The following is an 18,902-nucleotide window of genomic DNA, read 5'->3' on the forward strand; positions in this document are numbered from 1 at the left end:
TGTGTTCTTGAGTAATATACCTGCTATAGATGTCATCTATATTATTTGTGTCCTTCTGCTCCCGTTCTTGTGTTAAGCTAACATTTGTTTAACTTTCAAACTGAATTGACCTTCAGCTCATCCTATTGTAGGATGCTAACATTTGTTTGACTTTCATTTGTTTATTGTAATTTCTACAATGTAAACCTAAGTTAATTACTGCATTACCTAATTCTGCTCTAATCAAAAAAGTAAACTTAAGAAAACTGCAGTTAATAACATTTTGCATGCAGTCTCATTTTGTTAGAACTACACTGTTGTTTTAAAATATGGTTCATATTTGTCTGCAAACCTTTCCATTGTGCTAAAATAAAATAGCATCATTTTATACCATATTTCCAGTGAAGTTTTAGGCATTTCACTGCTGTTCTTGCGGTTTATATAGGGATCCACATTTATAGAAAGACATTTTAGTAAACATACTTCATATTTTCAAGGATAAAAAAAATCACTGTACTTCAAAGACCTCTTTTATCTTTCTATGTAACTAGATTTCCTTCCAATTCTTTGAGAAAATTCCTTTGAATAACCTCCGTGCCATAATTTTGTTTCCTTCCAAATCGTGTTTCTCTTAAATACACATGCTGGGAGACAAATAACTCCTCGCCATTTACTTTTATCTCTAAGTAGAGCATAAAATGGCTTTTCCATGGTCAGTTCACATTATGTCATTTTGTTTGACATGATGTAGATACACTGCTTTATATTTTAATTTTGTGAACTTTGGTTGTTTAATATTAGACGTAAAACCTATTTCCTATTGCAGTCTAATAATTTAAATCCCGTATAAATGTATTCCCTAGCCAGCCTCCAAAGCCGTACATAACATACTTGTCCATCACCTGCAGGAAACATTAAACAGCATCTGCTAAGCTGGAAAAAATCATTGTAGCAAATCCCATTCATTTAAATAAATTATTATATGCGCACATAGTGATGGTGGCTTAGCTGCAGGGATAGCAGGGGGCTGCAGCTGACAAGAGACTGCAAGAAAGAGGCACGTTCTGCACCACATCTCCTGATGAATAAGTGGAAGGCAGAATAGCTTTTGATGGCTCAAATCTCTTTACATCTGCTGTAATGCTGGGCTCCTGTAACTGTAAGGGTTGCCATTGCATAACAGCACATCCTTATACCCTTAATTATAGAAGCAGAGAAAGAAGGGGAAGACTAACCACTGCACCTTTCTACATCACCGGGAATTATAAAGCCACGCTTTTTTCCTCCACAAAAATATATTTTTTAAAAAGTGACAAAAGCAGCATCCTGTAAGATGTAGCAGCATGGGATTAGTTAAACTCTACCATTACACTTAATATTTGTTTTATTTATCACTTTCCCAAATGGATACATCCATCTTTATCTGATTTGTATAACTATTGCTCTACATTACTTTATGTCATTCTTACGATGAAATATAAAACATTCTTCCAATTTCTAGAGTTAGTAAAGAATGGATTGAAGTAGATAAAGGAAAAGCAGTTTTTGCCATAAAAAGTAGTAAAGTCAGTTTCTGAATGTGCTGCATATAGAAAGAAGCAAAACCTTAAACCCCTTAGTATGACATACCATATATCCCATGACAGCCCTCTTGTCAAGAAGGGGATTAATCAGCCACTATTATGGTCAAGTCAGTGATGAAGAAGCCTAGTGTTATACAGCAGAATTTCTTTTAATATATTTTATAAAGTATGTTCTGTGCATGATACATAATACACAATAAAAACAGTATAGTGGAAACCCAAAACAACAAACAAGTCTTTTTTTTAGGGGTGGGAATGCATAACTAAATTGATTTTTCTTAAGAAACAGATTCTGTAGTATTTTCCTTCTAATCATTCGTTTTTGGAATAGTTTAGTCTCACTCTGAGATGAATGGAATTTATGTACTTCATTTTATTCTATATGAAAAGTCATCTGGATGATCGTGTGTTCTTTGTATTAGTTAATTCTTACAACTTTGTGTTTCCTTCCTCATATTTCTCAAAGGACATTGTTCCCATTCATTTGTAGTACACTAGGAAGTAAGTAACACACTGCAACTTCCTTATTTTTCAGGTCACCCTTAAGATGCTGCTGTTGACTGTGGTTGTCAGCATGTACAAGAGTTTCTTCATCATCGTTGGCATGTTTTTGTTGCTTCTCTGTTATGCTTTTGCCGGCGTGGTTTTATTTGGCACTGTGAAATATGGTGAAAATATAAACAGGTCAGCATGCAATCGATCAAATGTATTCACTATTAACTAGTAAAGATAAAAAGGGAAATGATAAGGACTGATAGTTACAGGCATATTTTTCTAATTTTAATTAATCTAATCCACGATTGCTAAAAACTTCATCTTTTACTAAACTTTTGTTATAAGACAAGATGAATATAGAAATATAGAATTTAATGTTTTTCACTACAGTATTGGAAGCAAATATACTGATCACTAGAAAATAAATGAGTGTTATCCCTATTAGGAGTTAACTGGCATATAGAGTGAATACTTTGTGTTGTATCTCTAGGCTTTTATGGGCTAAAGGTGAAATATCTCGGAGTTCCATTTTTTAACACAAGCACTTTTTACACCATGTCCTATTCATTAGCTGAGAGTTGTCAGCTGATGCTCTCTGTTAATGCTTTGTGGTGGTAGAGTTGGGGCTCCTGACGTCTTAATTTCTACTATTTGTATAACACCTATATGAACAGACACCTTTATGAACACTTTAGTGGGAGGAATGCAATCATGTATTACTAATGCTATAATGTTCTACTCCTGATTTAGACCCAAAGCTTACCCAAATCAATTTTTTCAAAAGGGTTTTACTTATACTTTTTCCAGCAACAAGATTTAATATGTGCAGCCACTACTCTGCTACCATCAGGCTGTCTCATCTTCTCATTGGGGGATAGATAGATAGATAGATAGATAGATAGATAGATAGATAGATAGATAGATAGATAGATAGATAGATAGACAGACAGACAGACAGATAGACAGATAGATAGATAGACAGACAGATAGATAGATGGATGGATAGATAGATAGATAGATAGGACAGGTGATAGATACGATACGATAGATTAGATACGATATGATAGATTAGATACGATAGATACGGTTGATTAGATAGGTAGATAGATAGGGCAGGTGATAGATAAGATAGATAGGTAGATACTATAGATATATTTGATAGGTAGATAGATACGATAGATACAATAGATAGATAGATAGAGACAGACAAATATTGTGTTTTCATGGATTATTTTTTTCTGCACAGGCATGCTAACTTTTCAACTGCGGGAAAAGCTATCACTGTGCTCTTTCGAATAGTGACAGGAGAAGACTGGAATAAAATAATGCACGACTGCATGGTAAGCATCACTTCCTTACCATTATAAAGCTATGGGTGAAATCAGTTACGAATTTTAAAGCCACACTCAGTATAATTGCATGTTTCGTTTGTATCATGAATGAAGGAAAACCAAATACAGCTGCACTAAACAGCCTATTTCATTAAAGCAATACATCGTTAGCTTAAACAATTTAACTGTGTAATGAAGGCACATTATAGCTCATTAACTTAGAATGTGAAAGTGGTATTTTAGCATTTGTGTTTTAATTATGGAAGCAAACTGTGAAGACACATTTTAATGGCCTGAAGAAGTTGAACCTTTTCATACTGAGTAAACATACACAATTGTTAGATACGTTTCTGAGATACTTCACATTAAGTCAAAATACTGGATAGAAAAGCAGAAAGAAGCGAGACTCAGCACTGTATAAACAGAGTCTTCCACCAATAAATATATCCATATAAGCCTCCATCAACTTAGCTATAGCTTTATATGCCGCAACAGTGCCCAGAGGTAAGTAGAGGGGCAGATCACAGGACGATTTTATTTTGTATTTAATCTTATTCAAGAACAATCAAACACAATCATATTGTGTTTTAATGCTTTGTTTTATGCAATGTGGTATTATTGATGTATAAGTGCAAACAACAGAATCTACATAATTAAAACTTACAGATTGCACAATTAACATGGAAGTTTATTTGAGCAAAATGTCACTGTATCAAAGTGGGGATGTATCTGTGTGGATTTGCCATGGTTGTTTTTAGGTGTAAATGAAGAGATTTATTTGTTTGGAATGTCATTTTATGGAATGTAGAGGTATGTGCATGGATTTTCGGTGTATGTGGATTTTAATACAGTGAAATTGAGTGGAGCGTTTGTATATGCAGGGCTGTTCCGGCCGTGACTCCGCATGACTGCCTCTCGCTGAAATGTTGTCTTCTCATGTAATTTCCATATGTTCTCACCCTAACATCTCACTTATCCTCTCCAAGCATATCTACAGCTCCCCCTTCCCTCCCCATCCATATCTCCAGCTCTCCTTATTCTCAGCTCCATATCCTCCTCACCCTCTCCTCATCTTATTCTAAGCTCCTTCCCTTCTTGCTTTCCCACTATGTGTTCAATTAAAAAAGGCAGACTTATTGTAGTTTTCATGGGATTTTAGGGACACTGGAGACAAAAATGCTATTTCACACTATCTGCTCTGAGAGAAATGGAAAGGTCTGTACTGCTCTTCCACCCCTGTGCAGGGGTAGCATATGTGAGGTGTAATGCACCCAGGGGAGACAAGAATGAAAAGTAAAAAACATAGAATGTGCTGGCAGATAAGATCCATTCAGCACTCTAGTCTGCCCAATTTTCTCAATACTTTCATTAGACCCTGGCCTTATCTTATAGCTAGGATAGCCTTATGCCTATCTCAAGCATGCTTAAACTCCTTCACTGTGTTAACCTCTACCACTTCAGCTGGAAGGCTATTCTCTACATCCACTACCCTCTCAGTAAAGTAATACTTCCTGATATTATTTTTAAACCTTTGCCCCTCTAATTTAAGACTATGTCCTCTTGTTGTGGTTTTTCTTCTCTTAAATATAGTCTCCTCCTTTACTGTGTTGATTCCCTTCATGTATTTAAATGTTGCCATCACATGCCCCCTAACTGCGCCTTGCAAGCCGCAGGAGAGCTGAGCTCATTAGAGCAAATTCTGCACTGTGCTTTTTCAAGACCCGAGCCACTGCTCACTGAGTACCTTCTCTGCCATTGCCTCGGTGTCTGCATTGAGATCACATGCCCACTTTAAAGTTGTAATTGGCACATCCATTCAGCCAGCCCCCAACCATGTACTTTATCCTGATCACATATCCGCTAACCATGACAAACCCAGTACTGATAGAAAACTAAAAGGAAAATGGTTATGATAAAAACAAATCTAAAATGGAAATTGTATATTTAATACCGGTAATTAAAGTGAAGGTTATGTATTATTGTCATTAATAGAGCTTACACTAGTTTTTAAAATAAAGTGAACGTGTTGTGGTGTATAAATTGGTTTTAATTTTATTATGTTGCCACTTATTAATTCATAAAGCACAGGACGCACAATGCTATTTTAGTACATTATTCTAACACACATGAAAAATAATGTAGCATTGTTTCAGATCAACAATTTTCAATTTTCCATTTATTGTATTCGTAGTAAGAAGGTTTTCATTCACTGTGCCTTCTCCCAGAGGAGGGAGAAGTGGTCTCTCCACATCAATGGTCAAACAGATCCATCATTTCAAAAGCACACATTCAATGATGGGCACTTTTGTTTAAGAGGTGTTGTTACAGATGTTCAGAAAACCCTCTTTTCCAGAATAATTTATTTGATTTCGTGTTCTATTAATACATGTTATTGAACTAAATAATTAATAAATACAGCATAAATACCAACTATTTAGTGTTTTTATAGTTTTAAAATGCGTTACTACTTTTATATACATCTCACCAAGTATAATCTCCTAGAAAAAGAGATACCTTGAAAGACATTGTACTCTAGTATACCTGATTTTTAATACAGTAGCACTATGTCAAGTTTACAAAATACAATGCTAAATTTTAATAAGTATGAAAAGAAGCTAAAATAATGCCATAAGCTTTGAAAGCAATATAGCGTATGCCATAACCCTTAGTGTCCACCTTTGCAAAGGTATACATATAGGGTATTGTTGTACTCAGGAGACATAGTGAAACACAATATGGTGGGGAGGCAGTATAAGACTCAATACACACCTGCTGGATGTTTACGTTTATAAATGGTATGCATTTATGGGGTAATTTTAATTGATGATCAGCCAAAATGCCACAAAATGAGATATGAATTCAGCAAATTAATCTGTGAAAATTCAAGTTTGAAAATTGAAATTGGCAGATATTACGTTTAACACTGTAATATCTAAAAATCCTGTAAATGGTATGCATGGGAGATAGTGATATACTGAGTAGGTGTAGCTGAGCATTTTTTTATTATTTTAAAGGCAGTAGCACACATCGGATTAACAAAATACACTGCAAAAATCTAATATTGTGTGTGTGAAAAACAAAAACATACAACAGGCTGGTGGCAAAATAGACAAATTAAGAGGGTCAAAGCACCCCTAGATAAATACCCTTACATGCCCTGCGTGGTTGATGGGAACCAAGTTATGACGTCACTCCAACCCCAGCATCACTAAACAATGTGCGAGGAAGCAGTGCTGAGAGTGCATAAAAAATTATATAAAGCAATATTTTTCATTCCAATATTGCAGACTGTTACTGCGGAGAACGAAGTATTAGGTGTCCTGTTTCACTATTCTGTTAGTACTTAGACGTGTCTTAATTTTAACAATCTGACAGACTTCGCATAATACTTCACATATATTTTACTCAAAAATCTAATATTTCATCTGTAGCATTCCAAACTGACAAGTAAAAACAATGAATATTTTTGTTAAGCTTATATTGAGTTATTTTTATTATGTTTACATAAATATTTAATTTGGAGGCTCAGTCAAGGGATTTGATACAAATCAACTCGTATATCCCATGATTCCTTGCGCATCTCAGGCAAACTTCCTGCATTAGCTTCAGAATCAGCACTGAGTGAAGTTTGCTGTGCACTCATCTATAGAATCATGATAAATATAAAATGATTTGCAATATATATATATATATATATATATATATATATATATATATTAAATATACTAAACTGCGCAAGCTAAAACAGTGAACAGACAGATTCCTTCCATCATGACCACTTCAAAAAGCAGAAGTGGTCATGGACATTGGAGTAATCCTTTTTCTTCTATTGCAAAAGACAAGAGTTTGTAACAATCATTTGCAGGAGCTAAAATGGAGGCCCCTAGTTTCAGGATAAAGAAGTGAGGATTTTTAATTTTAATTTAATTTAATTTAATTTTTATTTATTTATTTTACTTTTATTTTTCACACCTCACAATTTTTTATTAAATACAGATATAAATAAATATAATATTCCAAATCTTTTTAGGCAAACATTATCCAATCTAAGATTTTTTTCAGTTCAGCTATTTCATCTAAACACTTTTAATTTCTAGTGTTAGTTAACGACCTTGACAATGTGTCCCATCTTTGCAACTGAATATGATGTATTTGTTTCAATTCAGGTACAGCCACCATTTTGCACTCCTGATAACAGCAGATACTGGGAAACAGACTGTGGGAACTATGCTGGGGCACTTATGTATTTCTGCTCCTTTTACGTCATCATTGCTTATATAATGTTAAACCTTTTGGTTGGTAAGTATAAACAAAGTCATGGGAATGTAAAAATAACCACATTGTATAAAAGTGATAAACATACAATAGCTGCATGTAATTATACCTATAATTCCACTAGTATGCATGTAAATGTTTAACACAGTTTTGTGATTTATTTATTTTGTGCTTTGATTTCAGCCATCATTGTGGAAAATTTTTCCTTGTTTTACTCCACTGAAGAAGACCAGCTATTAAGCCCTAACGATCTGCGACATTATCAGATAATATGGAACATGGTTGATGATAAACGAGAGGTAACGGTTTTATCTTATACATATTCTTTCTGTTCAAAGTGCTTTATTATATATGTGTAGTTATTAAACCAGTGGATCACTACACGTGTCTCAAAATGAGTCGATCCATTTCTTGGTACTTAAAAAAAAATACAATTCAGAATAAATTAATGAATGGAACAACCAAAGGGGTTACTGATTTATCATCCGGGGCCTAACCCTTTGACAATTCAAAAGATAATCAAAAAGAAAAGAAAAACACTTGAAAAATAGATTTGGAATTCACTGAATTAAAGTATATTCAGTATGAAAAGACTTGATTTTTTTTTTTATACATACAGAAGTAGCGGTTTAGTTACACTTTGTAATTGTAACTAAACCCTAACTCTACAGGATATAGAGGGTCGTGTATATTGGGAGTGAAGGGAGTAAGAGACTTGGTAATGGAAACTCTAATGTTTGGTAATGGAAACTCTAATGTTTGGTAATGGAAACTCTAATGTAACAATAATAGATTATGATTAAACATATTTTCAACTTTCTGAATAAATTTAGAACAAAGCACTAGAATAATATACTACAAGTCATAATAAAATTCTGTGACACTAATTTATTACCATCATATTGAATTTATTGGGACAGCCATTGGCATATATTTTACCTCTTATATTGTGAACATTTTAATAATTTGTTTATATATCTATGTTACTTAGGGTGTAATTCCTACATTTCGTGTTAAGTTCCTCCTGAGGTTACTACGTGGAAGATTAGAGGTAGACCTGGACAAGGACAAACTTCTGTTTAAGCACATGTGCTATGAAATGGAAAGGCTGCATAGTGGAGGAGATGTTACCTTCCATGATGTGCTCAGGTAAACTATGATATATATTTGCACGGCAGTCTAGACATCACTGACAATAAAACATTGAAAATCACCTTTGTTCGTTTGTGTTAACCTTTTCCTTGTAATGCGCAATTTTCTGTTAAATTGATGTGAACAATTTATTCTATGCATTATAAAAAAAAAAATTTTTTGTCACTTTCTTTTATGGTGGCAAAAAAATTCACAATGTACAGAATAGTAAGCGAGGAGTTAAGTCAGATGGTAAATGGTATATACAACAACTTATAACAAATGATACTCCTAAGCGAGGCAGCCACTTTTTTTTTTTACAATACGAACACATGTTGACAGGTTAGGTATTCATGAATGAAGTGAGGTTTACATACTATTAACATGGTCGGACAGGCTAAGTATGCATGAGTGTTTTATGTAGCTTGTACAGGTGTTAATATTAATAAAGATAGAACAGTATGCATGTGTGCACGTCTAAAAGTTAATCATGATGTGCCTGCATGAAAAAGCTTTAAATGCTAGATATCAAAATAAAGAGAAAATAAGATAAATACATTTTAGATTAAGACATGCTGATATGAGAGAGTAGTACCACCTAGAGGAGCTCTACTGGCTACTGCCTAAGCGTACCCAACAATGGGCTTGGCGTTATGTAAGGAAAAAATGCAAACCATATAGAACCGGGGAGAGTAATGGGCTCAGAGTCCTGTGGTCATCCAATGCCTGTTGTCAGCAGGCCATGCTGAGGCAGGTGATCAGGGTCTTCAGGACCATCACAGGCTGTATATCTCGTCGCTGTCCACCAGCTCCCACCGTTACATACTCTCCTCACTGTGGTCAGGTTGAGTCTTCGGGGTTTCGTAGGGCGCTGCATATAAATTCTTTTTAATGCCTTATTGGGCATTATTCTTTGAGGTCCCCCCATCCCAGTCACTATGTAAATATTTTTTGTAGAATTAAAACTTACCTTAATTCAGCTCCTGGGAAAGCTCCGGGCACTGCTTTCAACACCCCCTCCTGACATCATGGCAGCATATGTGCAGTCTAATCAAAGACTTCTTCTTGAGAAGCCTTTGATTGGACCATTTAGCTGGCTTGGAAAGAAAGCTGAAAACAATGCGCAAGCTAAAACAGTGAACATCCAGATTCCTTCCATCACGACCACTTCAAAAATCAGAAGTGGTCATGGTCATTGGAGTAATCTTTTAAGATTGAAGATAGAACATTACAACAATATCCATCTTAGACAAGGCAAAGTAAAAAATAAACTTGTTTTTTTTCTATCGTTGCTAACTGCCACGTGCAAAACACAAGAGTTTGTAGCTATAATTTGCAGGAACTAAAATTGAGGCCCCTCGTTTCAGGATAAAGAAGTGAGGATTTCTAATTTAAATTTTTTTTTTTTATTTATTTATTTTTATTATTCACACTTCACAAATACATTTTTATTAAATACAGATATAAATAAACATCATATTCCAAATCCTTTCAGTCTCCTTTTAAGCCATTGTGTTATAAACAAATAATACATCTTAAATATTTTTACAGAGCAAGCAATACCTTTAATGTTTTTGCTACTATATTTGATTACCGTATATACTCGAGTATAAGCCGAGTTTTTCAGCACATTTTTTGTGCTGAAAAACCCCAACTCGGCTTATACTCGAGTAAATAGTCTGTATTATGGCAATTTGCATTGCCATAATACAGACAGGGGCTGTGGGGGCTGTCAGAGCTGTAACTTACCTGTCCTGCAGCTCCTGTCAGCTCTCTCCTCCTCCGCGCCGTCCGGTCAGCTCTTCTGTCAGCTCCCACTGTAAGTCTCGCGAGAGCCACGGCTCTCGCGAGATTTACAGTGGGAGCTGACCGAGGTGCTGAACGGACGGCGCGGAGGAGGAGGGAGCTGACAGGAGCTGCAGGAGAGGTAAGTTACAGCTCTGACAGCCCCCTCTCCCCCCCACTGAACTGCCAATGCCACTGGACCACCAGGGAGTAAGAGCCCCCCTCCCTGGCCAGCTAGCAAGCAGGGGGGGGAGGGGGGACGAAAAAACAAATAATAATAATAATAAAAAAAAAATAATAATAATATTAAAAAATAAAATAATAATATAAAAAAATAAAATAATAATTAATAAAATTATTAATAATATAACAATCAAAATGCCCACCCCCACCAACACATACACAAACCCACACTGCATCACACACACTCACACTTCATTCATATACACACTGCACTCATACACACACTGCACTCACACACTGCATTCATACACACACTGCACTCATACACACACACTGCACTCATACACACACTGCACTCACACACTGCACTCACACACTGCACACACACTGCACTCATACACACACACACTGCACTCATACATACACACACTGCACTCATACATACATGCACTGCACTCATACACACACTGCACTCATACACACACACTGCACTCATACACACACTGCACTCATACACACACTGCACTCACACACTGCATTCATACACACACTGCACTCATACACACACACTGCACTCATACACACACTGCACTCATACACACACTGCACTCATACACACACACTGCACTCATACACACACTGCACTCATACACACACACTGCACTCATACACACACACTGCACTCATACACACACACTGCACTCATACACACACTGCACTCATACACACACACACACACACTGCACTCATACACACACACACTGCACTCATACATACACACACTGCACTCATTCGCACTGCACTCATACACACTGCACTCATACACACACACTGCATTCATACGCACACACTGCATTCATTATATACACACACTGTAAATAAATATTCAATTAATATAATTTTTTTAGGATCTAATTTTATTTAGAAATTTACCAGTAGCTGCTGCATTTCCCACCCTAGTCTTATACTCGAGTCAATAAGTTTTCCCAGTTTTTTGGGGTAAAATTAGGGGCCTCGGCTTATATTCAGGTCGGCAAATACTCGAGTATATACGGTATTATTTTTTTTAATTAAAGATGTTAGAAGATGCCTGACATAAATCTGCATATATCCATCTACTGGCATGACACTAAATAAGGCATTAATATCTTCAGCTTTATTATATTTTAATTATTAGACCACAAGATGAATACTTACTAATTCTACACCAAACATCAAAATCCATTTGGTAGAATAATAAATAAAACACAAAACACCTGATTTTCAGATCAATCAATCAACACTTACTCACAAATCATTTATACCATTATACAAGGAATTGAACTATAATAGCCTACTGTAAAATAGCCTACTAAAAAACATTCACCTTCAGCTATTTAAATTAAAACATGTCAGAGTATTTCTAATAATTTAGCAAAGTTTATACATGCCTTTTATATCCAGTGGAAGCTTGGCACTTATAATTAAGTGATGTGATGATAGTTATATTGTAAGAAGTTAGAATTGGCATATAAAAATCCAAATAACACGTTTGAGGAAAATGCTGTTATTACATTTTGTTTACAATGGAATATTTTTTATTATAACTGCTTTCATGTGTAATGCTCACAAAAATAAAGAAAAGGCAGCTGTTTAATAATGAATATCAATAAGTCCTTTTCACTCCATGACAACCATGAAAAGTCTTTGCCCCAAGTGACAAGCTGGCGCATGTTATTGTTTTTTTTTTTCTTGCAGTATGCTTTCATACAGATCAGTGGATATTAGAAAAAGCCTGCAGCTGGAGGAGTTGCTGGCCCGGGAACAGCTGGAATACACTATAGAAGAAGAAGTAGCAAAACAAACAATAAGAATGTGGCTTAAAAAATGTCTGAAACGTATTAGAGCAGTAAGTGTCCTAAAAGAGAATGTTGAATCCTGGAATCATCTCAAAATCCTGTTGTCAGTACCGTATACAAATGTCCATAAAACATGAAGAAACTATAAATAATTATAACAGTAAAAAAGACCACAACCAAGAAAAAAACAACTCCAAATTAAAATGTTATACTGACTTTCCAGCCTAGGATACTAAGAGTCATAAAATATCTACCTGGTTGGCAGGTTCATGTTCATGTCCTGCTGGACCAAGAAGATTCTCCTCTGAACGGTGATTGGCTTAAAACCCAGTGCATCACAGAGCAGGTCTTGCTCCTGCAAGGTTTGCTTGTTGACCTCAGAAATGTATATAGTAGCATATAGCTTTAAAATCATGATAATAAACATGGGTGAGGAACATAAACTCATGACTAACAGACTTTACCATTTCTTTCAGAAACAACAGCAATCATGCAGCATTATCCATAGCCTCAGGGAGAGCCAGCAGCAAGAGTTGAGCAGGTTTTTGAACCCTCCCAGCATTGAGACAACCCAACCAAGTGATGATATGAATTTAAATAACCAAGATAATGCACAACCAGAAGTAAGTGGAAAATGGGATACATTATTGCTTTGATGTTTCCAAAGTGCTACATATACACAGAATTTAAAACCAAATGTTGTTATTAAAATTTCATACTAATAAAAATTATGGACTTTAATAGATTGACATTGAGCATCCCAGTGTACCTGGAGTCTTTACCTTCATATTTGTATTCTTCAGACAAGTAGTCAACAGCAGCTGCTAAGCCCAACTCTTTCGGATCGAGGTGGCTACCGTCAGGATTCACTTGAAGCTGGTAAACCTCAAAGAAAATTTGGACAATGGCGTTTGCCATCTGGTAGGTTAACATATGTCATTGTCACAGTATAATACCCCAACACGCAGAGTTTAGGATAGCAAGGGGCAAGACTAGGATATAACGTATAACTGGGCCTTCAAGAGGCCGGATTAAACGTCAGACAGAGATAAAGCCTAATCAGAGACGAACCGAGGTCCAGGTAACGGAGAGACAGCAAAAAAAAAGAACTAGCCAGAGTCAGGTATACTGTAATCAGGCAAGCAAGACAGGAAAGGGTTAAAGATAAACTAAGAGTCAGGAACAAAGTCAAGGTCAATGCCAGAAAATACACAATAGATCAAGGAACGCACTAAAGGGTACTGAAACAGAAACCACGATAGGGCAAAGTGGATAGGGCTAGGGAAGTTTAAATATCCTTTAATTAACATTTGATTGGCCCACATCATGCCTACGCCCCCAAGACGTGCATGTGTTGGGGTGCCAGAATGACATTGGCCAATGGCAGCCTGAACCCACTTGGGGCTCCCACTGCCCCTTTCAGAGCACACTCGTGACGCAAGCCACGCTCCTAATGCAAGGCAGGCCACGTGACCGCAGTCAGTGCACACAGCCAGCTCAGAAGAGGCTCGAGCTGAGGACCCCGGCCGGCCCCAGGATAAGGTAAGTACCACCACACCACTCAAAACATAACACAGATATATATTCTTGTAAAAAGAAAAAGTTTATTGATTGGTCAACCATTTCCACTCAAATCGTTTTCTAGGACAAACAATGCTGCACCCACACACCTATGCGACCACAATTTCATTCTTAAAAATTTGGCTTTTTTAGTTGGTTTTAGATTTTTTGTTTACTTTATTTCAGATTTTAGTTAATAAACTTCTTAAAGACATTGTAGAGGGAATACAGTTTTATAAATGCATTGTGCTAACTGGTTGCAAACACAAACTCAATTTGCCTGAGGGTCACACTGACCAAAATATCTTCTCATATGGACTTTGCTGAAAATAAAAATGATGGTCCAGGCACTCACGGTAAATCCAAAGTGAGCAGGTTTATTGGAGCAAATTAAAGCAATGTTTCGGCCTACAACAGGGCCTTTGTCTATCTGCTGAGCTGAAACGTCTTCATCTGCTCCAATAAACCTGCTCACTTTGGATTTACCTTGTGTACCTGGATGATCATTTATTTTCTGCAAATTACATTATGAGGATTGGCCAACCTCAGGCCCTGTTGCACCCTGGGATCCAGGAGACTGCGGTATCCTTTACAGTAATTACATCTTCATCTTCATCACAGTGTATAGATTGAATATATGCCTACCTGTAGGTGCACCTGTTATCCACAAAAGCATTTCTTTAATATATGACCACGATTTTTTTTTACTAAACTGGGACTGTCAGGAACTGACCAGTATAATTTCCTTTTTTTATTTGATTTAAAAATTTAAATAGCCCTCAATATTATATATTTGAAAATTTTCTTTACAAATTCTGTTTCTTCCAGCACCAAAGCCTATAAGTCATTCCGTGTCATCTGTTAACTTGAGATTCGGAGGTCGTACAACAATGAAGTCAGTAGTGTGCAAAATGAATCCTATGTCTGATGCAGTCTCCTGTGGTTCAGAGGTCAAGAAATGGTGGACAAGGCAACTTACAGTGGAAAGTGATGAAAGTGGAGATGATCTTCTTGATATGTGAGGACAAAGCGAAGTACATCGCATCACATTTTTATACTGCTGAAAGAAAGAAAAAAACACACCGAAAGGAAAAAGTACCAAAACTAGTAAATAATATGAAGTTATTTTATATGAGAAACAAAACCTCCGAAATATATAGAGGTCATGTGCTAAATTGGAAAACATTTTTTACATTCTGATAAAGAAGCATTGGACACAGGCTGGCCGATAATATGTATAGTTTTCACTGGTGTATGCAGTCTGAAGCCAAATCATGCCCCTCTGGAAAAAATGGAGGCAACGTGACCTTGTCAGAAGTTTGTAATCTGGGTAACCAAAAAATACAGATTTTATTTATACTTTTGTTAAGGTAAACTTTCATAAATGATAGGCTGTGTTTGTGTGAAAAAGAAGGGTATTTTAATGCCATAATTGATATAAAAGGGGCACTCCAAGAAGCATAACCATAGGCAGTAAATGTCGGCATTTAAATTCCTGATTATGTTATTTTTGAATCCTGGGTCCCGAACTCCACCGTTTTTTTTAATGTAATTTTTGGTCATTACAGTTTCCATGTTTAGCTGCCCAAGTACGTGTGCAAAATAAATATGCGGTGCCTGCTTACATCATGAATGTCAGCCTCCTGAAGTTACTAGAGGTATTCTATGAGTGCACATGTGTGTACACAGCACTGTTCCCCTGTCCTGCTTAGAGTGCAGTGTCTGCATGTTCTCTGAACTAATAAACTTTCAGATACAAATCCTAGCTGCTCGACCACTTGGCTGGCTGAATGCAATACATTAGTGGGTAACTGGTGGAGTTTGCCCAGGATTTGCTAAAAGTATGATAATAACAGGTCCATTACAGCTTCATTGCATCAAAACCACTACAGAAAGCTGTAGTGGTTATGGTGCTTAGGATATCCCTTCAAGATAACATCGTGTTTGGATTACAAGTTCCAAATATAGGTCATATAGCAAATATACAGAATATGGCAGGGAACACAAACAATGCCTTTCTAGAGAGAATTTACAGGCAAGGCTTGGCAACAAAAACAAAAATGTTTTACAAATAGTCTTTCAATTTTTCAAGTTCAATTTTGATGCACTGTGTGTGCACAGAATGCATATACTTTTTAACATATTCACCGCTAAAACATTTTTATCACAGGTGTGTACATGCAGAAGTGTATAGATCATATTAAGCAATACATATTTTTCATTCTTTCTTAGCATGCGTGTGTAAAAAAGAGTTTCACTAACAAGAAAATGTGTATCATGGACCCTTTTTCTTATTCATACCTATTATATGTGCGATATTATATGTGACACATTTTTAGATATTTGGAGGCTTGTTTTTTTAAGTTGCAACTTCTTTGGTGTAATTCATGTAAGAATTTGTTGTACAGGCCAAAAACCAGGACATTTTACATACTTACCATAATTTTCTCTTCCTGGCTAGTATCCATGTCACCATCACCTATGGGTGAGCTTAACACTCTTTCCTCTCAGCTGATTAGGTCAGGAATATTCACATTTTGAGTAAGGTTTTTACAAGGTAGGAAGAGAAACGTTGATACTGACATGGATACTAGCCAGGAAAAGAAAATGAAAGTAAATATGTAAATTGTTCTGTTTTCCTGGCTAATCCATGTCAGCAGCACCTGTGGGATATATAAAGTTTGTATGAGTGAGAAAAAAGACAAACAACAGAAGCAATTGATGCCAAACAAATATGTATTAATGAGACCGAGCTGATTGTAGAACACCTTTCCCAAAAGATAATGCAGAGGAAGATGTATCTACGTGGTAATTCTTAACAAAGGTGTTGGATCAAGATCATTCTACAGCCCTGCAAATAGTGTCAATAGAAGTCCCTGCCAAAGATGGCCATGATGCAGAGACAACCTTACTGGAATGAGCTTTAATTCCTTCTGGAATTGGTTTCCCTGACACTTTATATGCCTTTTGAATTGCAAATGCAAACGCCATCCACTTTCTTATGGTAGAGACTGAGACTGCCAGACTTTTATGATGGACAAACCGAATGATGAAAAGCTTTGTAGTTTTTTCCGAAATCTTTAGTCCTATCAGATATATTCTCAGATCTCTAATCACATCAAGGTTATGCCACATGACTTAATCATCAGTAGTAGGGTGTAGGAAAAAGGAAGGAAGGAAAATTTCCTGATTTATGTGGAACTTGGCGATAACCTTCGAGAGAAACTCTAGAACTGGGTAAAGAACTGCAGTATTTCCAGTTAGCCATTAGTTGAGTAAACAGAGCTGTAGAAGACAAGGCCTGGATCTCTGATGCCCTTTTTGTAAAAATAATAGCAATTAAGAATACCTTTTTCAGATAATTGATCATTGTACCTTCAGGGAACTAAGGCTCAATCCCTTTCTAAGCTATTTTGGTGCTTCTCCTGTAGGTCAAAGAGAATGATAACTTTAAAAAAAAAAAAATCTTAAAGAGGTTGCCCACTTGTATTGTGCCTTTCAGATTTTGTAGTAGACATGTGACGTAGTCCGCTTTCTGGATCTAAGTATTGTATCTACTATTTTATTGGATACGCCCATAAATTCTAGGATTTGTTTTTCAATCTCCAAGCCATCAGCTTGAACTGAGATGGGTTTTCCTGATGGCCTTGAGACAATGAAATATTCCTGAAAGGCAGTTCTCACAGGTCCTCCTATGACAGCCAGATTAACGGAAACCAAGATCATCTGAGCCAACATGGGAGTATGGCAATCACTTCTACTTCTTTGTTCATGATTTTCCCTAGGACTTGGGGAATCTGAGGAAATGGGATAGACATGAGCTAAATCAAAATTCCACGTCTGAGATAGGGCATCTTTACCCTGAGCCTTTTGGGTTATTTCTCCTTGTTAAAAAAAATGTTCAAGTTGTATTTCTAGTTTTCCCCATTTGTTAAATATCTTCCAAAAAATATCCGTATTCAGTTTCCATTCCCTCGGATCTATATAATTCTGGCTCATAAAATTATTAGGAAACAGTCTTTACAGAAATTCTGCCCTTCTATTGTAGATGGGAAGGCATGGCATCTCCTTCTTGTCTCTCTCATGAGATACTTCTATTCTGTCAGGCTGTGTCGGGCTTCAGTATATATAGGGGCCACTGTTTATTACAGGTAAGCCAATAGCACTCTTTTATTAATATTCTCAGGTAAAAAAGCTCACCTTTTTACGTCTGATCCTTTACCTTGAGACAGAGGAAGAGGAGGCCATTATGCAAGACTGAACTTGTAAGAAGGTAAATAATAATATTTTTCTTCTCTAAGAAGAAAATACAAAAGAATAAATAACCTGCAGCAGAAGAAAACTGCAGAATCCAACATCACACAAGTTTTTGGAAAAAAACAAAAATCCTGGTGCAGCTTTAAACCAGAGCCAACTTAAGCACCATTTTAATACAGATTCCCCATAGATTGAGCCTTGAAAACAATTACACATAGGCAGAGCATTCAGGAAAATTGTGGGCTGTCATCTTGGTTTTTTACGATCCAGAGAAACCAGTAGCACAGCTGAAACTGCCTGCACATAATTCCGAAATTGGAACAGAAGAGCAAAGTTGACTACCCAGCAGCTTGACCTTAGACAAATTATTAGAATAAAGAATATAGAAATGGCCTCCTTACCACCTGCAAGGTCACATGAATTGTGACACTTCATCCATTACATATATTCCAGAGGGCAAATCTTTACAAATAAAATATAGCTTG

The 18,902-nt window shown here is 36.3% G+C and overlaps 1 protein-coding gene across 1 annotated transcript in view; it reads left to right on the forward strand.

Annotated features, from left to right (window-relative positions):
* The window catches only part of NALCN (sodium leak channel, non-selective), a 550,494-nt gene extending 533,671 nt beyond the window's left edge, over nt 1-16,823 (forward strand). The window contains exons 37-45 of the mRNA XM_063425294.1: nt 2,098-2,246; nt 3,304-3,397; nt 7,555-7,687; nt 7,847-7,962; nt 8,655-8,812; nt 12,500-12,650; nt 13,077-13,223; nt 13,404-13,521; nt 14,989-16,823. Of these exons, the coding sequence (XP_063281364.1) occupies nt 2,098-2,246; nt 3,304-3,397; nt 7,555-7,687; nt 7,847-7,962; nt 8,655-8,812; nt 12,500-12,650; nt 13,077-13,223; nt 13,404-13,521; nt 14,989-15,182 (1,260 nt within the window). The 3' untranslated portion in view covers nt 15,183-16,823. The remainder of the gene's footprint in view (nt 1-2,097; nt 2,247-3,303; nt 3,398-7,554; nt 7,688-7,846; nt 7,963-8,654; nt 8,813-12,499; nt 12,651-13,076; nt 13,224-13,403; nt 13,522-14,988) is intronic.
* Nucleotides 16,824-18,902: the final 2,079 nt, after the last annotated feature.

Source organism: Pelobates fuscus, chromosome 1 (assembly GCF_036172605.1).
Source record: "Pelobates fuscus isolate aPelFus1 chromosome 1, aPelFus1.pri, whole genome shotgun sequence".
Taxonomy (NCBI): domain Eukaryota; kingdom Metazoa; phylum Chordata; class Amphibia; order Anura; family Pelobatidae; genus Pelobates; species Pelobates fuscus.